Genomic DNA, 27,959 nt, shown 5'->3' with positions numbered 1-27,959 from the left:
ACAGGTCATATTTTTTTCACGGCCTAGAAACACGGGTCACGGGCATGGTGTAAAAACGGTGCACAAGCCGAGTTTTCAACGGCCCCATTGAAAGTCAATGGAGCCGCAGAAAAAAACGGAAAACGGCACAACGGCCACGGGTGCACACAACGGTCGTGTGCATGAGGCCTAATACAGACATATTCTAAATGCTGCATAACGTTTGGGTTACAGTCCAAACTATCCTGATGGGATTTTCTTGTGCTTGCTGTTTAGAATAAGACATTCTATCTAGCAGTTTAGAGGCAATATCGGTTGTCCAGTTCGGTGCTCGTGTTATCTAGTCGGCAATTAGAAAAGTCCAATGCAGTTCAGTGTCAGTTGGAAACTCTGTGCACTCAATGCTAAAATGATCATGAAGATTACAAGGCTAATTACCAGGTGACACAGAACTGCTCAAGAAGAGTCACTTCAAGCTTTTTTCTATGCAAAACAATACAAATAATAAACCTTTCAGTGTTGAATGAACCTTGGTTCACTGGGATTTCTATTCAATTAAATGTCACAACACTTCCAGAAAGAAGATGGTAACATTAATCATTTCTGGCGTGTATGTGCAAACCCGCTCTCTTTATTTTATATGTGAATGACTTTTCCCAGTTGTAAATTTCCTTTTTATCTCTTATTCTCTGCATTTTGCCTCCCTCCCTTTTTTCCGGCTCATCTCATGGGATTGTTTCCATTAAACAATGACAACTCTTCCTGAGAGCACATAGCATACATCATTCGCTCCTGCTACAAACCATGACAAAAAACATTTCTGGGGAATTATTTCACATATTCTAGAAAAATGTTATTTATAAATGGAAGTTCATTATGATTCCAAGGTTAATAGACAATGCATATGTCTAAAAATCATAATAACAATACCATAGACATGCAAAGCTAACTATCCACAGATAAATCAGTGTTTGAATACAATGGAATTGGATCCATGAACTTTGCTTCGTAGAGTCAAATTATATCTCATAAACAATCTGCGTCAAAGAGGGCACTGGGTACGTATTCTACTACTCGCAACCTCCTTTTCTGTACTTCCTGCCATTGTTATTTTTTTATTCCTACACTCTACAAGGTCAGTACAGCATTCATCTCCTGCTGTTGATATTATTTGATTTACTATTTATTATATTATGCCCATTCACTATAAAATAAGGTAAGCATCCGCTCCGTGAAAGAGTGCCAAGACCCAATGCAGACTGCAGAGGCACGGAGCATTAACATGACTGATAATGCTCCGTGCCTCTCTGTGACCTCTTTACTACGAAATCACAGTTGTCACTGCGATTTCGTAGTAAAGAGATCACAGAGAGGCAGTCTGGCAGTCTGCATCGGGTCTTGGCACTCTTTCACGGAGCGGATGCCACGCACGGCATCCGCTCGTGTGAAACAGCCCTTAGGGGGTCATTTATCAAACAGAAATACACCTACATCAGGCATATTTCTGGTGTAGATTGCGATGTAAAGGTTCTTTGCTCTGCAATCTGCAACTTCTCCTTGCTCACGCCAGGTTTAAAAAAGGGGGCGTAGTGTGGGTGGGGAAGGGGATGGGCTGCCAGACCCATCTCATTTCCTATTTTCAACGCTTGTTTTAGGCGTAGAAAATGGTCTAAATGTAAGACAGCTGGAAGCTGTCTTATGTTTAGAAGTGGAGGAGAATCTGCCAAAGTTACATTTGTGTTCAAAATAATAGTAGCGTATTTAAAAAAGTGAATACATCTCAAAATCCTTCTAACAGTTTTTATTTCCATACACACAAATGCATTGGAAACACTACATATTCTATTCCAAATCAAAACATGAAGAAAAATATATCAAATTTGTGTTGTTCCTCTAAAAAAAAAATTGAAGGAAAGTGAATAGTAGACAGAATTTTTTTGAAGATTTTGCTTTCCTTTGAATCACTTAACTAATATTTAGTTGTATAACCACTGTTTCTGAGAACTTCTGCACATCTCTGTATGGAGTCAACCAACTTCTGGCCCCTGTGAACAGGTATTCCAGCCCAGGATGATTGGACTATATTCCACAGTTCTTCTCTATTTCTTGGTTTTGCCTCAGAAACTGCAAGTTTTCTATTGGATTAAGATCCGGGGATTGGGCTGACCACTCCATAACGTCAATCTTGCTGGTCTGGAACCAAAATGTTGCACGTTTACTGGTGTGTTTGGGGTTATTGTCTTGTTGGAACACCCATTTCAAGGGCATTTCCTCTTCAGCATAAGGCAGCATGACCTCTTCAAGTATTCTGATGTATTCAAACTGATCCATGATCCCTTGTATGCGATTGTATGACGATTATATGAGATTGTAGTAGACATTGTAGTATGAGAAACATCCCTATATTATGATGCTTGCGCCACCATGCTTCACTGTCTTCACAGTGTACTGTGGCTTGAATTCAGTGTTTGGGAGTCGTCTGACAAACTGTCTCCGGCCACTAGACTCAAAAAGAACAATCTTTATCAGTCCATAAAATGTTGTGCCATTAATCTTTAGGCCAGTCAATATTCTCTTTGACAAATTGTAACTTCTTCAGCACATGTCTTTTGTTCAAAAGTGGGACTTTACGAGGGCTTCTTGCAGATAGCTTGGCTCACATAGGTGTCTTCTAATTGTAACAGTACTCACAGGTATCTTTGGACCTTCTTTGATCTTCCTAAAGATGATTGTTGGCTGTGTCCTTGCCATTGTGGCTATTCTTCTATCCATTCAAATGGTAGTTTTTCACTTTCTTCCAAGTCTTTCAGGTTTTGGTTGCCATTTTAAAGAATTTGCAATAATTTTAGTTGAGCAGCCTATCATTGTCTGCACTTCTTTATGTTTTCCCCTCTTCAATCAACTTTTTAGTCAAGGTTTTTAAATCATATGCTGTTCTTCTGAACAATGTCTGGAACAACCCATTTACTCTGAATTTCAGAAAGAAATGTACTGTAACCAGCATGTCCAACATGTTTTTCAAAGAATGAATGACCTCAGTAATTAATCACCACACTGCTATCATTTTGATCATGCCCCTTTCAATTAGTTATTCAATTACACAGATTCAGCAGCATGCATGTCATGACTGTTGGGTCTGTTGGATTTCTATTACTCTACTATACCTGTTAATAAATTATGTGGCATGTAGAAATATCATTTCTACCAAAAACAGTGATAAATGAGGTTAATTATGTCTGACTGCTATTATTTTGAACACAACTGTATGTAGCGGCCGTCAACTCTTCATAACTCCGACGGATCCACAGCAAGGTATAGGGGTTATTAAAGGAAACCCGTCACCGGAATTTTGTGTATAGAGCTGGGGACATGGGTTGCTAGATGGCCGCTAGCACATCCGCAATACCCAGTCCCCATAGCTCTGTGTGCTTTTATTGTGTAAAAAAAACAATTTGATGCATATGCAAATTAACCTGAGATGAGTCCTGCACATTAGATGAGTCAGGGACAGGACTCATGTCCGGTTGATTTGCACATGTATCAAATCGTTTTTTTTTTACACAATAAAAGCACACAGAGCTATGGGGACTGGGTATTGCAAATGTGCTAGCGGCCATCTAGCAGCCCATCTCCTCAGCTCTATACCCCAAATCCCGGTGACAGGTTCCCTTTAAGACCGGCGTCTAAAACACAGCTCTTAATAAATGTTCCCCTTAGATCCTGTGTACAGGAATGAAGAGGTACAATAACACCCAATTTGGTGGATGTATGGAGCCATTATAAGATGATGTACAGAAGCCTCTAGTAAGAACATAGGGGGTAATTTATTAATCTGAAATATGCCTATATTATGAGTATTTCAGGAGCAGATTGCAGCACTAGATAGGGCCTGGGGAGAGCAGGACAAACATACACTTTTTTGAGTTTTCTCATCAGGAGTAGTGTGATTATGATCTCTTCCTGCAAGTGTCCAGGGGTGGGGTTTCACTGTGAAGTACTCTTTTGTTATTGGGAGTAGTGCACATATGAAGTTTTATTCAGCCACATTAAGCTCAAGCACATGAACAGGAGGTGGGGCTTCACTGTGAAGTACTCTCTAGTCTCTGCATTGAGCTCCCCTCTGCTTCGAGTGACACCTATAGCTAGTGTTGAGCGAATTGAAGTAAAACAAATTGAAATTAATCCAAATTTCAGGAAAAATTCTATTTGCCAGCAATCAAAATTTTCTTTGAGCTTCATGGGAACAAGTCAGATTTTTTTCTAAAATGGCTGCTGCACAGTAAAGAAGCCCAGAAAGGAGATTTGACCTATAAGGCCCTGCTCCCAGCCAATCAGCATATAGCCATCCCCTATGATGTCACAGACCTATAAAAATCCTAATCCTGCTCGGTCTCCACCATTTTACAGTGAACTGAATATAGGGACAGATATGCCAAGTGCTATGGACAGTGTTTAACAAAGCTTAAATTATTAGAATTTAGGAATAGGGACCTTAAAGTGGCATTGTAATACTGTGACACTAATGTAGTGGTACAGCCTGACACAGCAACTGCTGCATCTTCCAGAGGACTGCACGCCTTCTCAAGCAGTCAGGGCTACTTTACCTTAGTAGAAATTAACCTGTCATTCCTTCCCTTCGTCTATTGCTCCTTATGCTTCTTCTTTTACTCCTTTCCAAGTGCTTTACCAGCAATGGATCACCGAGGCAATTGCAAAGAGACAACAGTATATGTGCACTCGTCCAACGGTGCAGAAGCTGAACATGCACCTGCCCAAGTTGCTGGTACTACAGTCCCTCCCTCTCCATATTGTGGACTCTGAACATTTCAGAGAACCGATGGCTTGTGCTCATTCAAGTTGGAGAGTCCCAAGCTGTCATTACTGCACCAGTCCTACACACATGTTGAGCAGAAGGTGGCCCAGTCCTTGAGCCTATCAGTGTCTGGTACAGTTCATGCCAGCACTGACATGTGCAGCTATAACTATGGTCAAGTACAATATATGCCCTTTATAGCCCACTGAATAAATGTGTTTCCGGCCCAGACACACCAGCAACTTGTCCAGGTGATGGCAATGCAGCCTCCGCATTGTAATTGTGAGATTTCTGCCAAAAGGTTCTCCTCTGCTTCCACTGTAGGCCCAATTCATAGCAGTCCTTCAGCATACCACCTAGGCAAAGCATGATGTTGTCACGCTGTTCTACAGGATAATAAAAGTTCCATAAAATACATGGTTTTACTGCTCTCCCCATCCCCTACCTAGTGCTGTTAGCAGTTTATCATGGTCACAACTGTCAACAGCTTCACTTTACGGACTCCAATTTCTTATGGAACAAGTTCAGTACAATATTGAGACATGTTAGCAAAAGCCATGGCAGATTGCTTCACAGCCATTGGGTGGCCACAAATATAGCATATACATCTCATCTCTTGTTTTTTTTGTTGTTGTTAAAAAGCTGTGAATCTGACTTCACACATTTTAGGATATGTTGAGCAAAGGTAAGAAAATACACATCTGTATGTTAATGTACAATATGTCATAAGAGAGCTACATTCTGTATTAAACTAATGAAAGGCTCTTGTAATAGACATCACCCCTTAGCTGAAAAAAAAATACCAAAAAATACAAACTTTCTTCTTTTTTATAGTAAAAAAAAGTCAAGCAATAAAATACTTTACCTTGATCATTCCCTGAGATGATAGAGTACACAATAGTCTGGTTTATGGCTGCAGCCATTACCACAGTAACTGTAGTGCCAATTGGAGCAGTTTCACTCACTGGAGGTGCTCTAAGAAATAAATAACAAAATATAGTCATTCCTAATTTGCTCGCATGCTCTTACTGTATTGGTGTACAATACAATACATTCATATATACTATACAGTTTAAAGGCTATGCACACCTTTGGGGGCAATGTTTTTGTATTTAAAAAAAATGTTGAACCCCTGTCTATGTGCAGCCTTGAGTTTCTCTAGTAGCAGGATATGAATGTTCCATCAGCTTAGCTGATGGCTCCTTCTCTCTGATCTGTTACCTTATAAATACTCATTATAGCTCAATTCTTACCTGATAAGAATGTGGCTTCAATAAGTGTTTATAAGCGTTAAGTAATTTAGGGACAAGGTTTATTGGCACAAAGTGAAAGTACCATTCACACAGCTAAAAATTTCACTTAACCCTTTGTGACAGGCTCAATATTTTTTTTTTTAATAAAGACTGATTGCAAAAAATATTTTTAGCCCAAAAAGAGTAAAATGTAATCAAGAAATTGCCCGTAAAGGTATAAATAGCCTTTAAGGTCCCAAGTAGTAGAAAAGGTAATCAAGCAAAACTGTTACAACTAGTAAATTGAGATTAAGATTTTAGTAGAACAGTTTTAGAATTGATATTAAGCCCAAAAGGAGTCCCATACAAATGGGGCTATTTGTATTGTAAAAGTACAGTGGGTTATATGAACACCTAAATGATCATACATTTAAATATGTAAAGCTACATATTGAAAATATCTTCACATATTTTACCTACATATGAAGATATTTTTAATATGTAGCTTTGCATATTTTAAATGGAGACACTTTCTTGATCTTTGGGTCCATGCACATAGTAAAGCCATCTGCAAATAGCCATTACTTGCACCACCGATTCCTTGTAGTAAAACTTTAGACCTGCAGTTAACCTGTGTGCCACTGTGGGGGAGAACAGCTACATAACAGAGCTTGTAGTAAAATATGCCATAAGAGCCTGTGGTCATTTCCTTAAGAAATGTCTTTGAAAATTATACCTGAATTTGAATGTTTGACCGGTGCACAATACAGGTTTCACATTTCCCTTTTTATATCTGACATAGCATCCTAATTTCTCTTTTTTTTTTTTTTTTTTTTTTTTACACATAAAACAGATTCAAATGTAGCATCCATATTAAGCACCAAATTATCAAATTATGGTGCTTTGGCCAATGAAAAAAGCTTCACCAAAAATCCCTGACAATTCTTACATATAAACTTTCATATATAAACTGTAAAATCTTAAACCTTCTTGAAATTGCAAAAAAAAGAAAAAAGTTAAGACTAACTTTTTTGATAATGCCATATTAAAGTGTTCTTGAAATGCCAGAGTCAGTTGTAAAGTTAACTTTAGGTTCTTAGTACTTTTTTTTTTGAAAGAATGACATAGCACTAGAACTTACATATTAGATACAGCCCATATAGGTGCCATAAAGCCCTTGAAGAGTAAATGGCCAGCCTGGTAGATTCCTTCCTTTGCAGGATTTCGCTCTCCAGACTAACTGTGTTGTGGTGGGGGCTAGTTCAAAAGTTGGTAAACAAATATCAAGTTTTTTTGTCATGGGTGGTAAGTCCCTGCATTATAATAGTGATATTTGCTTCTCTTATGTGTATGGCCACTGGCATAGCCTGTTATGTTGTTCTGTATGGTAAAATCTAAGGAAATTAATGCACCTATTATAAGTAGACAAGCAGAAAAAATAATTCCATGAAGTGGATTATGACATTAAGTCATGATTACAGTATGAGCAGAGCCTTAAAGGGCTATTACAATCTTGGACTTTGGTTGGGGTTTGTAACACTTTTTAACCTTTTTTAATTCATTTTTGTAACATATTTTATTTTTTACAGTGCTCACCATACGGGCTAAATTATGTAATAATTGTGTAGTGCAAGTCTTTACGGACATGGCTATACCAATTATGTGAAAAGAGTTATATTTTTGCAATTTGATATTATATTTTCAGTACTATACTGACATGCACCATCAGGCTGCACCTGCATACACTGCAGAATGACCCGGTACAGTGTACGGATATCAACATTTCTGGTTCCTAATAGAGGGACCCCCCCACTGAACCACTTAGATGCCATGATTGTTATTAAGTATAACATCTAATGGGTTAAACATGCCAGATAGATGCTTCTATTGATCCGGGCAATTAAAGCAGGAGCCAAATGATCATGTGAGTAGTATTTAGACTAGGCCATAGTAAAAAAGTGCCAGGCTGGTCTAAGGTCCATTAGTAACTGCCATAAAAAGACATATTGGCCCATTATTGTGTTAGAGCTTGGGCTCACCACAGGATCCTCTGGTACTCTGGTGGTCCATTTTGACCTTGCTTACGGATAAGAATTTTCTCACTATAATGGTAATAATGATTACATATTCTGATAGTCTTAAATGAATGCTTCCCCCATATTTTAACCCTCACTAGTTTTGCATAAACCTATTTGGGCTATTTAGATATACTTCCAGTTTTCATATGTTAAACCTTATGAATGAGGTCTGGCAAAGATATTAGCACTATCCAGTGACTTCAAACCTAAATTTGGTTTAAAACTCATTAGGATTAATTCCACGTCCATTTTTCATGCATATTTCCAGGCTGACTTCTCAATAATAAACCACAATATTCCCAGCAACATGTCTTATGTTGATTTGGCACTATAACATGCCTAATTCTTACAACTGAACCATGTATCCAAGAGGAGCTGAACTGCGGGCTAATTCTCCAAAGAAATACTGACTTTTCATTAGGGCAGAATGAAGTACAATTTATCCTGCTGATTAGATATAATAAACAAGCAGAATTAAAGTCATGCAAACCCTGTAAAGCACATACTTGGCATAGTCTGTCACTGTATAATGAAATAGACTATGCTCTGTACCTATCTTTTTATGTGTGGTTGCTATAACTAAGCAAATTCTGATCAGCAGTGTACAGCCACTGGAAAAAAAAAATGATCACAGTGACACAGTAAATGTTCCCAACCGAAGCATAAAATCAAACCTGCCTTACCTCTGTCTCTACAATGTTGCTGATGAATACAAAACAGTTTTCTCATAATAATACTGTTGTGGAGCAAAATGCCTGGGTTTGGGTAGTATTCAATGCCCAGATTTAACTCATTCAGATAAATTTGTGGGACTACTTTCCCCTTATTTATTATAACAATTCCCTAAATTGATTTAAATGGATTCCACACTATCATTATTTATGGCTGTTCACTGAAATCAGTTAGTAACGCCTCAAAGGTCTGAGCCTTTAGATGACTTCAGGGGAACGTTGCCTGACATATGTTTAAGTCAAGTTTTTTTGTTGAACATTTCTTTAGAATTTTTGGTGACATTATATTTCATTTATTCAGGCCACTAAGCCTAATAATAGGTTGGCAATTCCTGTTCTATACAGATCAATTTTCAGCAGTAATCTCATTATCACCACCAATGAGATGGACACAGCTTATATTCTTCCCCTCCCTGCACAATGACCTCAGTCAGCATAGGTCACTGGGCATGTCTAGAAATTTCTCCTATAGACATCAATGAACATATCCTCTCCACTGTGTTTATGGCTCATAGTAGCTATGGCTCGTGGTGGCTGCTATAAAGCATATATCTAAATGCTGTTAACTACAGCTTAAGCAATATGACAGCCTCCATAATTATGTATAGAAAAAAGAAAATGCAATCATAAAAATTTAAACAGATTTAAAAATATATATTTTCATTGTGCAATTTTCACCTTAAGGACCAGGCTATTTTTTTTTTCAGATCTGAAATGTGTCATTTTCTAGGGTAATAGCTTTAAAGATAGCTTCTGAGACTGTTTTCTCGTCACATATTGTACTTTATGACAGTGGCAAATTTGAGTCAAAATATTTCATTTTTATTTATAAACAAGTTACCAAAAATTTGGTAAAACAGATAGTTTTACCTCCAAAAATAGTTATTACTTTATATTTCCCATATGTCTACTTCATGCTTGAATCCTTTTATAAATTACATTTTCTTTTTTGGGGACGTTAGAAGGCTTAGAAGTTTAGAAGCAAATATTGAAATTTTTCAGAAAATTTCCTAAACCCAGTTTTTAAGGACCAGTTAAGGTCTGAAGTCACTTTGTGAGGCTTTCATAATAATAATAATGAGGCTTTTCACCAATAAATGGCCCCATTTTAGAAACTACACTCCTCAAGGTTCAATTCAAAACTGATTTTGCAAACTTTGTTAACCCATTTAGGTGTTCGCCAAGAATTAAAGGAAATGGAGGAAAATGGAGAATTTCACTTTTTTGCAAATTTTCCATTTTAGTCTATTTTTTCCAGTAACAAAGCAAGGGTTAACAGCCAAACAAAACTCTACATTTATTACCTTAATTCTGTAGTTTACATAAACACCCCATATGTGGTCGTAAACTGCTGTACGGGCACATGGCAGGGACCAGAAGGAACGAAACGCGATATGGTTTTTGGAAGGCTGATTTCACTGGGATAATTTTAAGTTGCCATGTCACATTTGAAGATCCCCTGATGTACCCTTAGAGTACAAACTCCAAAAAAAACAACCCTATTTTGGAAACTACACCTCTCAAGGTATTAAAAACTGATTTTATAAACTTTGTTAACCCTTTAGGTGTTTCTACAAGAATTAAAGGAAAATGGGGATTAAATATCAGAATTTCACTTTTTGGGAAGATTTTCAATTTTTATCCATTTTTTTTTTCTGCTAACAAAGCTTGGGTTAACAGCCAAACAAAACTCAATATTTATTACCCTGATTCTGTAGTTTACAGAAACACCCCTTATGTGGTTGTAAACTGCTGCACGGGCACACAACAGGGCGCAGAAGGAAAGGAACGCCATATGGTTTTTGGAAGGCAGATTTCACTTGGATAATTTTAAGTTGCCATGTCACATTTGAAGATTCCTTGATGCACCCCTAGAGTAGAAACTTCAAAAGAAGACCCAATTTTGGAAACTGCTAAGCTGGAAAATAATAAGGTGGCAGTTTTAGCCAGTACGATTTTAGCATACATATGATTTTTGGTTGTTCTATATTGTATTTTTTGTGAGGTAAGGTAACAAAAATTGCTGTTTTGGCACCGTTTTTATGTTTTTATTTTTTTTATATAGCAGGTTGTTACGGATGCAACAATACCAAATATGACTTTTTGGTTGTTTGCTTCAGTTTTAAATAATATTCTAAAAGCCATATTTTTTTTTATTTTTTGGGCGACTGTCTTATGTTTGGCCTTTTTTTTTCCGGGATGAGATGACGATTTGAATGGTACTATTTTAGGGTGCACTTTCTGTGATGTAAAGTGACCAAAAATAGCTTTTTTCAATTTTTTTTTTCTTTTTACGGTGTTCATCTGAGGGGTTAGTTCATGTGATATTTTTATACGGTTGTTACGTTCGTGGCAATACCTAATATGTGTACTTTTTTTATTTATTTAAGTTTTACACAATAAAAGCATTTTTGAAACAAATAAAATAATCATGTTTCGGTGTCTCCATATTCTGAGAGCAATAGTTTTTTGTTTTTTTTGGGCGATTGTCTTAGGTAGCATCTCATTTTTTGCAGAATGAGATGACGGTTTGATTGGTATGATTTTGGGGGGCATATGACTTTTTGATTGCTTGATATTACACTTTTTGTAATGTAAGGTAATTAAAAAAAATGCTTTTTTTACACCATTTTTATTTTTTGCGGTGTTCATGTGATATTTTTATACAGCAGGTTCTTATGGACGCGTCTATACCTAATATGTATGCTTTTCAATTTATTTAAGTTTTACATAATAACAGCATTTTTTAAACAAAAAAAAAGATGTTTTAGTTTCTTTATTTTCTGAGAGCCATAGTTTATTTCTTAGTTTTTTTTTGCCCGATTATTTTATGTAGGGGCTCATTTTTTGTTGGATGAGGTGACATTTTTTATGCATACGCTTTTTGTGATGTAAGATGTAAAATTGTTTTAGCACAGGTTTTATTTTATTTTTTTCTAAGGTGTTTAGGTCAGTTAGTGGATCATGTGATATTTTTGTAGAGCCCGTTGTTACGGGGGCGGCAATACCAAATATGTCTAGTTTTCTTTCTTTTTTTGTTTTATTTTCTTATTTTTTTTTTAACTTTTTTTGTCCCACTCTGGGACTTCAACTTCTGGGGTCTGATCCCCTCCGCAATGCATTACAATACAACCTGTAAGCTTTAATACTGACAGTCTGCCTGTGAGACCCAGCCTAAGGGCTGGATCTCACAGGCTTCTATAGAAGGCAAACTCTGATGCCTATGGAAGGCATTAGGCTTGCCTTCTCTGTCATTGGGTCCCCGCCACTGCAGCGTGGGGATACGATGGGGAAGCGGAGGCTACCCGTAACCCCCCCCCCGCATGCATATGAATGCAGCATATAAGGTGTTAACACACCGACCAGATCACGACCATGCTGAGTGGTCCCTAACACAATTACCTGGAACCTGTCACCTTGAAATGCATTGCAAACTGAAATCAGAGCAGGAGCAGCTGGGCAGACTGACATATAGTCTTGTGGTAAAAACTTTGCACAATTTTTTATTTATTCATCTAAATCACTGCTGTTCTTAGATGTCATGGAGGTGCCACTCAATGGTTGACAGCTAACTCTGCATGACTAGGCATACAGGGAAGACTGTCAATCACTGATAGGATGTTCACATAACGCCTAAGCATTAAAAGAGCTTAACTCTTTCAAGACCAAGACCGTTTTCAGCATAAGGACTAAGCCACATTTTGCAAATCTGACATGTTTCACTTTAGGGCTTGTTCACACGGCCGTTGTGTGCTCGTGGCCGTACAGCGGTTCCACAATGCACTGGTACCAGCCCATGTGCACTCCGCATCAAGGAAGTGGACCCATTCACTTGAATGAGTCCGCAATCACGGAGATATGAACGGAAGCACGGATCAGAACCCCATGGAAGCACTATAGAGTCCTTCCGTGGTGTTTCTGGCCGTGCCTCCTCCATTTTTTTATGGCAAAGATGGACCACGGACCCATTCAAGTTGAATGGATCTGGATCCGTCCCGGCCGCCACACGGATGTTGCCCGTACATTGGGGGCCACAAATTGCAGTCCCCAATGCACAGAACAGCAGCACAACGACAGTGTGAACAAGCCCTCATGTGGTAATAACTCTGGAATGTTTACTTGTATAAGTAATTCTGAGATTGTTTTATCTTGACATATTGTACTTCATGTTAATGGTAAATTTAAGTCAATATGTTTCACCTTTCACCACTTCAAGGTCGCCTCCATTAGGCGTCCCTAACACTAGTTCCTACCTGTTATGGGCCATGACAGCCACACAAAGTCCAGGGAGCGTAGTTACAGCATGCACGCCAAGCACACTCTGCTTTTAACCCCGTCCGGTGCCATTACAGCTTTCATCGGATCCAGGGATGCAAGTACCAACATGCATGCTGAGCCCACTATATACTTCTCCTGGAGCCAAATGGCTACTGGTAGGTGCTATATAAGCAAACTCAGTTTTATACTGACTTTAAAACCAGCCTCCAGGGCAGACTAACTGGTCAGGTATGCATGACTGCATGGAGATCGCCACGGCTCCAATATACTACAAAGAAAAAAATGTGGGGGGTTCAGTCCGCACAACCCTGTGCAGGTGCACATTGCTATGGTGAAATACAGATACAAACGCAAAAACACAAATGCAACCAGCATTCTGCCCTGCCTCTATGCTGGATGTTGAATGAGGCATTGATGTACATTTTGGCCAAAGCATAATAAGCCACTCACCACGTCAAGGTCGCCTCCATGAGTGGTCCCTAACACTAGTTTCTACCTGTTATGGGCCATGACAGACACACAAAGTCCAGGGAGCACAGGGCAGAGCCTCATTCAACATCCAGCATAGAGGCAGGGCAGAGTGCTGGTTGCAGAGTGCGAACGAATTAGTGTTTTTGCGTTTGTATCTGTATTTCGCCATAGCAATGTGCACCTGCACAGGGTTTTGCGGCCTGAACCCCCCACATTTTTTTCTTTGTAGTATATATTGGAGGCGTGGCGATCTCCATGCACACCTGACCAGTTAGTCTGCCCTGGAAGCTGGTTTTAAAGTCAGTATAAAACTGAGTTTGCTTATATACCACCTACCAGTAGCCATTTGGCTCCAGGAGAAGTATATAGTGGGCTCAGCATGCATGTTGGTACTTGCATCCCTGGATCCGATGAAAGCTGTAATGGCACCGGACGGGGTTAAAAGCAGAGTGTGCTTGGCGTGCATGCTGTACCTGCGCTCCCTGGACTTTGTGTGGCTGTCATGGCCCATAACAGGTAAGGACAAGTGTTAGGGACCACTCATGGAGGCGACCTTGACGTGGTGAGTGGCTTATTACGCTTTGGTCAAAATGTACACCAATGCCTCATTCAACATCCAGCATAGAGGCAGGGCAGAGTGCTGGTTGCAGAGTGCGATTGCATTTGTGTTTTTATGTTTCACCTTTATTTATAAAAATAAAATTAACATAAAATGTGGAAAAATTCACCATTTTAGAATTTTGAATGTCTCTGCTTTTAAAGCAGATTGCCATACCTCATAAAATAGTTGTTACTATACTTTTCCAAGATGTCTACTTCATGTTGGCATCATTTTGTAAATGTCATTTTATTTATTTTTTTAGGACATTAGTAGGCTTAGAATTGTAGAAGCAATTCTTAACATTTTTAAGAAAATTTCCAAAACCCACTTTTTTTAAGGACCACTTCAGTTATGAAGTCACTTTGTGGGTCTTATATAGTAGAAACCACCAATAAATGACCCCATTTTAGAAACTACACCCTTCAAGTTATATAAAACTGATTTTACAAACTTTGTTAACCCTTTAGGTGTTCCACAAGAATGATTCTACAGTTTACAGAAACACCCCATTTATGGTCGTAAACTGCTATATCTGTACATGGCAGGGCGCAGAAGGAAAGGAGCACCATGTGGGTTTTGGAGGGCAGATTTCACTGGGATAATACATTGCAATGTCACATTTGAAGACCCCTTACCTAGAGTAGAAACTCCCAAAAAGTGACCCCATTTTGTAAACTACGGGATCAGGTGACAGTTTTATTAGTACTATTTCGGGGGTACATATGATTTTTGATTGCTCGATATCACGCTTTTGTGAGGCAAGGTAACAAAAAAATGGCTGTTGCGGCACAGTTTTTATTTTGTGTTTTTTATGGGTTTCTCCTGACAGGATAGATTGCTTTTGTAGAGCAGGTTGATACGGACACGGCAACACCAAATATGTGTATTTTTGGTTGTTGTTTCATTTTTACATAATAAAGCATTTTTGAAAACAAAAATAATGTTTTTGTGTCTTTCTGAAAGCTACATTTCTTTTATTTTTCTGCCGATCGTCTTGTGCAGGGACTCTTTTTTTTTTTCAGGAAGAGCTGACATTTTTATCAGTACCATTTTAAAGAGGTTGTATGAGATTATTAGAAAAAAGTGTTTGCTTTTATCTCCTGAGAAACAATGCTACTCACATCCACAGACTTTATCTCACCATACAATTAAATCTTCTTTTGTCTTGATTGTATGTTTTATTCCAGTTTGCTTACATTTGCAGCAGAGTGGCCATTGATTCAAGACAATTAGGAGTGATAAATAATTATCAATATGTCATGTATATGTGCAACTTGTCAAATGCACAGTCATATTGCTTTCAAGCTGTTAAATATGGTTTAAAATCGAAATCACTGAATACAACTAAAAAGAATAGATAGAGCATTGATTTCTAGTGGCCCTCCACTTGAAAATACAAACAACAAGCCGAGAAAAATATATTTTGTATCTGAAATCACTAAATAAATGTTTACTTATTGCACATTATTGTAAATATATGTTATAAAAATGCGCTGCAGAGATTTATTGCTTCTCAGACCATCAAACCACCGAGGAATTTAGTAAGTGGTTTTATTGGCAGACCTAGTAAATGATACAGACACAGTCGCCGTCTGTCAATATCAGTCAGTCATTTTTACAGGTTCATTTATAGAAAGATCTGTAAGTATTGGCCCTTAGTTAGGGACTATTAAAATTCTGCATCTGCTTGATACATAGCCCACGGAAACAGAGAAATTATGTTTGTCATTTTCCATAGCCTGAAGAAAAAATAGCATCAATCTTTAACCCCTTAATGACCAGCCTGTTTTAGGCCTTACTGACCAAGCATTTTGCTTCCTTTTTTCATCATCGTGTTCCAAGAGCTATAACTTTTATATTTAATTTTCTGTCTATATACACTGAGTAAAAAAATAAACTAAACTTAGAAAATGTGTTCCTTCTTAAAGAAACAAGCAGACAAACACCTCTCTTCACTTCTAGATCAGATTCATGTTTTAGAATCACTCCATAAAAGATCCCTTGCCGTCCACCACTTGTCAGACCTTATAGCTCTTACGACAGAGCTCAAAAACCTTCTAAATGCAAAAACAGCTAAATACTACTTATCCTCCCAACACAAGTTCTTTTCTCACGGCAACAAGGCCTCAAAATTCATGATGCAACGTATCAAGCGTGGAAAACTAGCAAGACATGTACCTTCTATTAAATCTCCCCAGCGGCTGCAACTTTATTCCTCAGCGGCTATCGCCGAACAGTTTAGACTTTTCTATGAAGCTTTATATTACCTACCACACCCTAGTGGAGATCAAAACACTCTAAATAGAGATTCATCTGTCAACGCTTTCTTAGATACACTAAAACTCCCAATGCTATCCCCCAACAAACGAGATGCCTTAGCAAAATCTTTTTTTTTTTTTACTTGCTGAGCTTAGTACGGCCACCCAAAACGACCACCCAAAACGACAAATGCCCTGGTCCAGATGGCTTCCCAGCTATTTATTATACAACTTTTCAAGACTCCCTACTGCCTCATTTCCCATTTGCAACCTCGCTCTTCATAACCAACCTTTATCAGCTGATATGACTAACACACTAATCACAATAATTCCCAAAGAAGGCAAATACCCTACCTCTTGTGCAAACTACCGCCCTATATCCTTATTAAACACAGACTTCAAAATCCTTGCAAAATGTTGGCCACTAGACTACAACCCTTCCTTCCTAACCTGATCCATAATGATCAGGTGGGATTTGTAAAAGGTTGCAAAGGAAAAGGCAATACCACTAAGGTCCTTGATGCCCTCTTTTATGCCTCACATAATAAATTACCTTTGGTGTTACTCGGCACTGATGCCGAAAAAGCATTTGATCGAATAGACTGGTCCTACATTAAACATACTCTGCAAAAATTCCACCTACCTATTTCCTACATTAAAGCTGTGTTTGCGATGTATGCAAAATCCTCTGCTTCTGTCTTAGTTAATAACCTTATCTCAGCCTGTTTTTCAATCAAGAATGGAACGAGTCAGGGAAGCCCCCTTTCTCCTCTCATATTTAGTAATGGAACCCTTACTACAAGCCTTGAGACAGGAGGAGGGCATTATTGGATGAAAGATAGGATCACAAGAATTCAAATAAGCTACTTTTGCTGATGACCTCTTAATCTTCACTACAAACCCCATTAAGTCTATGCCCTTAATAATTTACCTTTTAAAAAGATTTGACCTTTTCTCTCATTTTAAAATAAACCCTCAAAAGTCCCAAATAATACATATAGGCCTCTCCCCTACCCTTATTTCGGCTCTCCAAACAAATTCACCATTCGATTGGTCCTCCCAACACCCAACTTATTTGGGCATTAAACTAATCTCCCATCTCCCATCCAGACTTATTCCACCTCAACTATACTCCCCACTTGGTGGCCATTGTTGCTCAGCTGGACTCTTTAGACTACCCTTAGCTGTCTTGGTTTGGTAGAAAAAAAGTTGGTGATATCCTAGGTGAATCCTAGACTCACTTACCTCCTGCAGGTTCTCCCAATTGCTATTCCAAGGTCTTTCTTTAGGTCCTTGAACTCCCACATTCATCAGTTTATCTGGCAGGGTAAGAAGCCTAGAATATCCTTTTCAACCTTAATGAAACCTAGACACCTCGGAGGAATAGATCTTCCTGACCCTGAATTATACATGAAAGCTATACATTTAAGTCGAGTATTGATTGGCTCAGATCCTCCCATTGCAAACATTGACTAACATTGGAAAATGTATTTCTCCCCTCAACCCTTAGGGCCCGTTTGCTGGCAGACAAGACATTTCCCACCATCTCTTCTATCCCAAATCCCATAATACGCACCACTATAAAGGTGCGGAATGGTTCTACTCCAGTCATCGTGCCCTGACTCTACCCTCACCTCTCCTTCAGGTTGGAGATATAATTTTACTAGCCCCAAGGGAACTGAGGGACTTCTGCCCTCTTGAGAGTAGATCATCTTCCAAGCGAATAAAATATCTACTTGACAAATATAGTTGCATTCTCTCAGGACCTTCTCTTAAAGATTCTTGATGTCACTACCTCACACACTCTATTTTTCAATTTCCTTAGAAAAGATATTGCCCTCAGAGCTAAGTCTGTGAACACATAGAAACCTCCACAGTGGTTAGAGAATCTGCTGACCACCGCCAAATATTCTTATAAACTGATATCCACTTTGTATAAAAAAACGTATGCGCTCCCCTATGGATGTCAAACCTGCTGTATGGGAGAGAAACCTTGGAAGACAATTTTCACAAACAGAGATTACCAAACTCTTTAACATCCCACATAAACCTTCACGCTGTGTCCGGGTACAAGAAAATAAAGTATTATCTAGATGGTACAAAAATGTATTTTTTCGGCCTTATGTACTATGTTACTATGTTACAGAACTCTGGACAAGATTTCCCTTTTTTATCCCAATATTTGAGATCAATGTTGGAGATGTGAAAATGGTAGAGGTTCATACTTCCATATATGGTGAGAATGTCCTTCGATACTCTCCTGGTAGAAAACAATTTTTCAGTCTAAGCAATAATATTTGTAGATCCAATTTACCTTGCTCTCCTGAAATTGCTCTTTTATCTTTTGTCATCAGTGGAGAAGATACTCATAAAATGTCCCTCTTCACCTTCCTGATTTCAGTGGCCCGCCTCATTATCCCTACATTCTGGCACTCACCAGAAATGCCTACTACCTATCAATGGATTAACAAGGTTGATCAATTATATCACTTGAGGAACTCTCCCTTTGGGAACTTAAAACCAGTAACACTTTCCTCCACATCTGGTCCTTATGGAAAACTTACATAAACTTGAAATACAATTTTCACATATGCTCTCTACCCTTGTGTTCCCGAGTTTTTTATTCTAACTCTTTGAATTACCTAAAACAATATCTGTACAATGTGATTACATAATGCCTGTCATTTGCTCAAACAACTGTAACTATATATGTAACCAGTCCTTTCTTTTAAGATGTAATATGTTTACAATTATCTTTTGTATGGCTATATTAACCCCTAATGACCCAGGATGAGAATGCTCGTCCTCAATCGCCGGCACTTAGTGCTAGAGGACGAACGTTCTCGTCCTGCAGTCGTTCCTCCCCCGCGTGCGGTCCCCCCGATCAGCAGCAGAGATCCGGCGGTTACTGACCGCTGGATCCCTGCTGAATCCATCAGCATCGGTGATAATGCCAATGCCGGTGGATTAACCCCTCATATGCCGCGGTCAGCGCTGACCGCGGCATATGGGAGGTTTGCGCTCCCTCACCTTATACATCGGGTCCCCGCGCTGCTGTGGGGGGACTCGGTGGTTGCCATGGCAGCCCCAAGCCTTTCCAAGGCTTGGGGCCTGTCATGTACAGAAGCCTAAGAGGCCCAGCCCCCAGGCTGGGTCTCCTAGGCAACTGTTAGCATCTTACAGTGTAAGACATTAACAGTTTAATACAGCACAATACAGATGTATTGAGCAGTATTGAAACAAGGATCAGACCCTGTCCCATAGTGGGACAAAAAATAAAGTAAAAAAAGAAAAGTTAATAAAATGTAAGTTTTACAAAAAACAAATGTTTCAAGTAAAAAAATAACGTCCTTTTCCAAAAATAAAGTAAAAAAAATAGGGAAAAGACATATAGACATATTAGGTATTGTCGCGTCCGTATCGACCAGCTCTATAAATATAGTTTTACAAAAACAAAAACCCAACCCCTCAGATGAACACGATAAAAAATAAAAACTGCTAAATAAACAATTTTTTTGTCACCTTACATCACAAAAAGAACAACAGCAAGTGATCAAAAAGGCGTATGCCCACAAAAATAGTGCCAATCTAACCGTCATCTCATCCCGCAAAAAAATGAGCCCCTACTTCAGACAATCGCCTAAAAAATAAAAAAAATATGGCTCAGAATATGGAGACACTAAAACATCTATTGTGTAAAACTTACATAAATAAAAAAAATATACAAATTAGGTATTGCCACGTCCGTATCGACCGGCTCTATAAAAATCTCACATGATCTAACCCCTCAGGTGAACACCGTAAAAAAATAAAACAATAAAAACTGGGCTAAATAAGCAATTTTTTGTCACTTTACATCATAAAAAGTGTAATAGCAAGCGATCAAAAAGTCATATGCACCCCAAAATAGTGCCAATAAAACCGTCATCTCATCCCGCAAAAAATTAGACCCTACCTAAGATAATCGCCCAAAAACTGAAAAAGCTTTGGCTCTCAGACTATGGAGACACTAAAGCATGATTTGTTTTTTTGTTTAAAAAATGAAATCATTGTGTAAAACTTATATAAATAAATAAAAAGTATACATATTGGGTATCGCCCCCCCCCCCCAAAAAAAGGTGCCAAAAAAGCAATTTTTTGTTACCTTGCCTCACAAAAAGTGTAATATACAGCAACCAAAAATCATATGTACCCTAAACTAGTACCAACAAAACTTCTACCCTATCCCGTAGTTTCTTAGATGGGGTCACTTTTATGGAGTTTCTACTCTAGGGGTGCATCAGGGGGGCTTCAAATGGGACATGGTGTAAAAAAAAAAACAGTCTAGCAAAATCTGCCTTCCAACTAAATCTGCCTTCCAAAAACCGTATGGCATTCCATTCCTTCTGCGCCCTGCCGTGTGCCTGTACAGCAGTTTACAACCACATATGGGGTGTTTCTGTAAACTACAGAATCAGGGCCATAAATAATGAGTTTTGTTTGGCTGTAAACCCTTGCTTTGGTACTGGAAAAAAATATTAAAATGGAAAATCTGCCAAAAACAATGTTTGTAAAATCAGTTTTGAATACCTTGAGGGGTGTAGTTTCTATCATGTAAGCTTCACATTTCAGAGAAATTTCAAGATTTACTAAACTTCTAAGCCTTGTAAAGTCCCCCAAAAATAAAATGTCATTCCCAAAATGATCCTAACATGAAGAAGACATATTGGAAATGTAAAGTAATAACGATTTTTGTAGGTATTAATATGATTATAGAAGTAGAGAAATAGAAAATTTTTCCCATTTTGCATGAGCTGAACTCATTTTCTACATGCACAAAAGACCCATTACTCTCAAATATTGTTCACAAATCTGTCTAAATCAGTTTTATTCTGTGGGTTAGTACATTTACCAAATACACATAGTTTTTTTACATTTTGCAATAAAATCCCTTTTTTTAAGAAAAAAATGTTTTTTTTCTATGGAGTTGTGTGAGGGCTTGATTTTTGCGGAACGACTCATGAGGAATTTTTTTGTGCAATTTTTTTTATTGAAAAGCGTATTTTTAATGGATAAGGAAGCATCGTTTTTTATGGGATTTGTTTTATTGCATAAATGTGCTTTTTTTTTTTTTTTTACTTTTTTTTTACCACTTAATAGTCCCACTAGAGGACTATAACAAACAGCTTATTGATTGATTTTGAAATGCAATGCACTATCCCTATAGTGCATTGCATTTTAATGTCAGTGCTACACTGACATTGACCAGCAGGCTGTGCCAGAGAGGCGTAGCCTGCTGGAAATTACCCAAGGCTGGTCTGGGGCCTACATCAGACCCCTGCCTGCCTTCACACACATCAATACTTGCGGGGTGCAGATGGAAGACAGAGAGAGTCTCCTTCCTTTTTCAGCACTTTACATGCGGCGGCATGTAAAGTGTTAAATGGCCCGGATCAGCACTTCTGCTGGTCCGGACTATTAAAGCAGGGCCACAGCTCACATGTGAGAGCCTGGCCCCCACTTTACCTGTGCAGTGCTTAGACTGGGCAGTCATAAAAAAAATGGCATCTCAGCCTAAGGCCCTTAGTGACCGCTGTAAAAAGGAGTATGGGTGGTCACTAAGGGGTTAAAGGTCAATCATTATGAATGTACTATGCAGATACATCTGCTACCTGTCCATTTTATTTGGTTCGTCCCCTAATAGAAGACATAACTGTTGCTCATAATATGCCAAATCAATAGTCCTCTTATCTTTCAAACAAAACAAATTAAGGCCTCATGCACACGGCCGTGTGTTTACCACATCTTGGATACGGACCCATTTAAGTGAATCCGGAAGGTCGGTGCGGAACAGAGGCATGGAAACCCACGAAAGCACTGTTCTAATTTTTAGCGGTGCGGACGAATCATGGACCCATTCAAGTTGAATGAATCAGGATCCGTCTGTGGAATTCACACGGATGTTGCCTATGCATTGAGAACCGCAAATTGTGATCCCCAATGCATGGAAGAGCCGTGTGCATGAGGCCTAAAGCTGCATTTACACACTCCTGCCACTGCCACACAATTTTGATGTTAAGACTTCAACTATTGCAAACTCATGAGGCTGTGGAAGGGCAGACTTTCGTCTACATGTGACCTCCAGAGCGTGTAAAAGTTTCCTAAGAATAAAAACATTTCTCCACTAAAATTCTATGCATTAATTATGAACGCTCCAATGAAATCACTGTTTATTCATTACAAATATTTTTTTTTTAGAATGTGATCTGCATAAGTTTTTTTTTAATAGTTACATTTTGTCAATCTACAAAAGTGAGAAAAGAAAATAATATACAGAATTCAAATACTAATTGATTACATGCCAATTGTTCAAGCTTGACTAATTCTTTAACTATGTAAAGCAACTGGTGTGTATTGGGAATAACAAGCTTCACATTCAGCATAATACGCTCGTATCCATATGGTAATACAGTATTATAATTGTGCATGTTGTGGATTCCTGAACACTAATCAATGGTAAGTTATTATAGAATATAGTAGCTTAAGGTATAGAGAAAGTTCAATAGGTTTTACATGATTATTGAAAAGGATTTATTTTATTTTTTTAACCAAACAGCACAGTGTCACTGGGGTGTTTTGTACTACTTTCAAGGGAATAGGGCTGAGCTTCAATACAACACACACCACATAGTGTTTTTCAAAAAGCAGACACTTTACTGGATGCAAAATTGTAGGTCATTAATGTGATTGTTTACTTCTGCATGCTTTTCAGGATTGTCAGAATATTGTGTGGCCCCTAGCTATCAATAAGAAAACTGTGTGTGGCATGTTTTTTGACTGTGTGAAGCCAATATTTGTGTGTCACTATTCTCACCATCCATGAAGACTTAAAGGGGTTGTCTTATTCTACATTTTTCAAACCTGGATCTGAATACTATTTTTTAATTGCATGTAATTTAAATCTTTGTATAGCCAGTAGGCTATGCAACCAAGGTTATTGGCCTGACGAAGAAGGGTTTATCCTTCGAAACGCGCTATATTTATATGAATGAAGAGTTCAAGGATATTCCAAGTCATCCTGATCATCTCCTGAAGTCCTTTTTTTGCTTTTAATTATTTATCTTCTATATTTATATTTATGAAAGATGTTTTTCTGTCTGTAACTAAATGTTTATTTTCCCAGCAGAGATGTATCATACAGAGCAGAGAATTTATCTTTAATTAGAGATGAGCAAATTTTTTTAAAATTTGATTTGCCGGTTCGCCAAATTTTTTGGGGAAAAATTAAGTTCGATCCGAATAAATGTGCAGTAAATTAAGTTAAAAAAATGCTATTTCCTGGCTGCTGAGAGCCTTTATAGTGGTGTAGAACACTGTACCTTGCAGTAAACACGCATAGGGAGTCTGTTGTGGTAGAGAAATAATAATGTAAGTCAGTAGCGATGAGCGGCAAAGGTCAAATTCGCGATATTTCGCGAATATTTTTCAAAAATTAGCGATTTTTTTTTCTTGAAAAATCGGCAAGGTAATGATTGTGTAATATGTAAATTTTTGTAATTCGAATTTTCGGATTCCAATTTTTTTTGCGAATTTTTCAACTTACAACTATTAGACAAAGATTATAGCACTATATTAGCTAAATTGCTCTATAATCGATTTTTTTCGAATATTCGCTATATTGCTATAACTTAGTTTTTTACGAATTTTCATAATATTCTAAAACAAGAATATACAGCGAATATTCGGAAAAAACTAATATAGAGCAATTTAGCTAATATAGTGCTATAATCTTTTTTTTTTATAGTTGTAATTTTTTTCCAATCTGAACTTCAGATGACAAAAAAATTACAATTATTAGACAAAGATGATTATAGCACTATATTAGCTAAATTGCTCTATATTTGTTTTTTTCGAATAGATAAAAAAAATAGATAAAAAATAATTTGAATATTCGAAATTACGAATATATATAACTATATTCGAAATTTTCACGAATTTTCAAAGTACCTATATTCGCAATAAAAATTAGAAATTCAAATATTCGTGATCAACACTATAAGTCAGTATGACATGCAGATGACAGGTGTCGCTCTTAGAATCACTTCACATACTTCACTTATTTAGACAGTCACGGGTCAAAAACTGACCAATTTACTTAGGTAGATGTTAGCGTAAAGAAGAAGCACACTTCTTTTACACCCTTGTCAGATGATTCCACAAAGATGTCTACAGTATCTGTTCTATTAAACGCTTATACAAGTAGAGCCCCCCGACAGAGTGGAGAGGGTGTCAGCAGTAAGTTTGTGTTGACGTCACTGATACATTTTCCCCATTCTCTGATCCATCAGAACAATTACCCCCAAAAAACGGATCCTGTCTGTGGTGCATACGCCTTTACTCGGTCAGCATTTGCTCAATGATCTATCAGTATTGCTAAAGGCAAAAAAAAAAACTGAGCGGATCTAAAACAGAGATGACACGTGAATGGAATATTTGCATGTCTTCTGTGTTTTCTACCTACACCTGCTTTTGGCTACCAAATCATAAGCCTATTCTGATGGGACTATACAGGCCTTAGATCTGCTACACAGACAGGATCAGTTGCGCATCTCGGTTTTTCTTCCTTCTGACAGACGAGAAGAAGTGTCAAATAAATTATGATGTCAGCCAAGCAGAAAGCCAAAATAATGGACCAGTCATGGAGTGGGGAGGGTAGGAATAGCATGAGAAGTCCACAGAGTGGACTTATGACATAGTAGTGAGGTGAAACCAGCATAAGTAGACCACAGACCTAATGACTGCGTAATGACAGAGTCCGGAGATGGCTGCAGCATGAGTAGGCCACAGAGTGGCACAATGATAGAGTCTGGAGGTGGCGGTAGCATCAGAATGCCACAGTGTGGCAAGGTGACATACTGTGGAGGTAAGTGGCAGTACCAGTACCTGCTGAAGATGGTGGGTGAAAGAAGGAGCATCAGATGTGTGGCATCAGGCGGGTAAAAGCATCAGAATAGTAGCTGAGGCAGGTAGCCAGAAGAAACTGGTCTCTTTGTCAAATTGTTATTGTAGCACCATGGGTGATCTAGTCTGATGCATTAGGCATTGGTGTGTGAAAATCCTGGCTGATCCACGCCTGATTAATCTTGATGCAGTGTCCCACTATGTGCTATATGGGGGCACTTTAAACTCTTGCTAAATGTCATATCAAATATATTGTGGTATCATGGTGTAATTCCCTTTAACAGGCTGGCAGTGTCATTTAACTTTATTTGCCCCTAGGTGGTGCTTGCACTATATATATATATATATATATATATATATATATACAGTACAGACCAAAAGTTTGGACACACCTTCTCATTCAAAGAGTTTTCTTTATTTTCATGACTATGTAAATTGTAGATTCACACTGAAGGCATCAAAACTATGAATTAACACATGTGGAATTATATACATAATAAAAAAGTGTGAAACAACTGAAAATATGTCATATTCTAGGTTCTTCAAAGTAGCCACCTTTTGCTTTGATTACTGCTTTGCACACTCTTGGCATTCTCTTGATGAGCTTCAAGAGGTAGTCACCTGAAATGGTCTTCCAACAGTCTTGAAGGAGTTCCCAGAGATGCTTAGCACTTGTTGGCCCTTTTGCCTTCACTCTACGGTCCAGCTCACCCCAAACCATCTCGATTGGGTTCAGGTCTGGTGACTGTGGAGGCCAGGTCATCTGGCGCAGCACCCCATCACTCTCCCTCATGGTCAAATAGCCCTTACACAGCCTGGAGGTGTGTTTGGGGTCATTGCCCTGTTGAAAAATAAATGATGGTCCAACTAAACGCAAACCGGATGGGATAGCATGCCGCTGCAAGATGCTGTGGTAGCCATGCTGGTTCAGTATGCCTTCAATTTTGAATAAATCCCCAACAGTGTCACCAGCAAAGCACCCCCACACCATCACACCTCCTCCTCCATGCTTCACGGTGAGAACCAGGCATGTAGAGTCCATTCGTTCACCTTTTCTGCGTCGCACAAAGACACGGTGGTTGGAACCAAAGATCTCAAATTTGGACTCATCAGACCAAAGCACAGATTTCCACTGGTCTAATGTCCATTCCTTGTGTTCTTTAGCCCAAACAAGTCTCTTCTGCTTGTTGCCTGTCCTTAGCAGTGGTTTCCTAGCAGACATTCTACCATGAAGGCCTGATTCACACAGTCTCCTCTTAACAGTTGTTCTAGAGATGTGTCTGCTGCTAGAACTCTGTGTGGCATTGACCTGGTCTCCAATCTGAGCTGCTGTTAACCTACGATTTCTGAGGCTGGTGACTCGGATGAACTTATCCTCCGCAGCAGAGGTGACTCTTGGTCTTCCTTTCCTGGGGCGGTCCGTATGTGAGCCAGTTTCTTTGTAGCGCTTGATGGTTTTTGTGACTGCACTTGGGGACACTTTCAAAGTTTTCCCAATTTTTCGGACTGACTGACCTTCATTTCTTAAAGTAATGATGGCCACTCGTTTTTCTTTACTTAGCTGCTTTTTTCTTTCCATAATACAAATTCTAACAGTCTATTCAGTAGGACTTTTAGCTGTGTATCCACCTGACTTCTCCACAACGCAACTGATAGTCCCAACCCCATTTATAAGGCAATAAATCCCACTTATTAAACCTGACAGGGCACACCTGTGAAGTGAAAACTATTTCAGGTGACTACCTCTTGAAGCTCATCAAGAGTGTGCAAAGCAGTAATCAAAGCAAAAGGTGGCTACTTTAAAGAACCTAGAATATGACATATTTTCAGTTGTTTCACACTTTTTTGTTATGTATATAATTCCACATGTGTTAATTCATAGTTTTGATGCCTTCAGTGTGAATCTACATTTTTCATAGTCATGAAAATTAAGAAAACTCTTTGAATGAGAGGGTGTGTCCAAACTTTTGGTCTGTACTGTATATATATATATATATATATATATATATATATAGCTGTGAGGGGGGTATAAAGTTAGTGTGTCAAATGCTGATGAAGAGATGAGGAAGTCAATGGAGGAGGTGGAAATTTTTATTTCCACTGAAATAATGTAAAGATTTTAAAGCATATAAGTGCAGCGCTTAATGCATAATACAAAATTTTGTGTCCACCGAAATTATTCCAAAAAGATTTTACTGCATGCAAGATAAGCACTTAATGCTGATTAAAAGATTAATTTCCACCAAAATAATTCAAAAAAGATTTTACTGCATATAAGTGCAGCTCTTAACGCTGAATGCAATTTTTTTCCCACCCCAAAAAATCACAGAAGATTTTACCACATATAACAGTATGACTGAATACAAGCTCCTGGAAAGGTCATGGAGCGTTGGGGGTGTTTTCCTGCAAAAGGAACAGGACAACTGCACCTTATTAAGGAGTGGATGAATGGGGCCATTTATTGTGAGATTTTGAGCAACAACCTCCTTCCCTCAGTCAGAGCATTAAAGAAGGGTCGTGGCTGGGTCTTCCGAAATGACAACGACACAAAGCACACAGCCAGGATAACCAAGGAGTG

The 27,959-nt window shown here is 38.4% G+C and overlaps 1 protein-coding gene across 1 annotated transcript in view; it reads right to left on the bottom strand.

Moving 5' to 3' along the window:
* PCDH15 (protocadherin related 15) overlaps positions 1–27,959 on the bottom strand; it is a 1,384,495-nt gene that overhangs the window by 320,347 nt on the left and 1,036,189 nt on the right. The window contains exon 23 of the mRNA XM_044299661.1: positions 5,658–5,767. Within this exon, the coding sequence (XP_044155596.1) occupies positions 5,658–5,767 (110 nt within the window). The remainder of the gene's footprint in view (positions 1–5,657; positions 5,768–27,959) is intronic.

This window comes from Bufo gargarizans, chromosome 6 (genome assembly GCF_014858855.1).
Source record: "Bufo gargarizans isolate SCDJY-AF-19 chromosome 6, ASM1485885v1, whole genome shotgun sequence".
NCBI classification, from domain to species: domain Eukaryota; kingdom Metazoa; phylum Chordata; class Amphibia; order Anura; family Bufonidae; genus Bufo; species Bufo gargarizans.
This window is presented reverse-complemented; position numbering and strand designations above follow the sequence as displayed.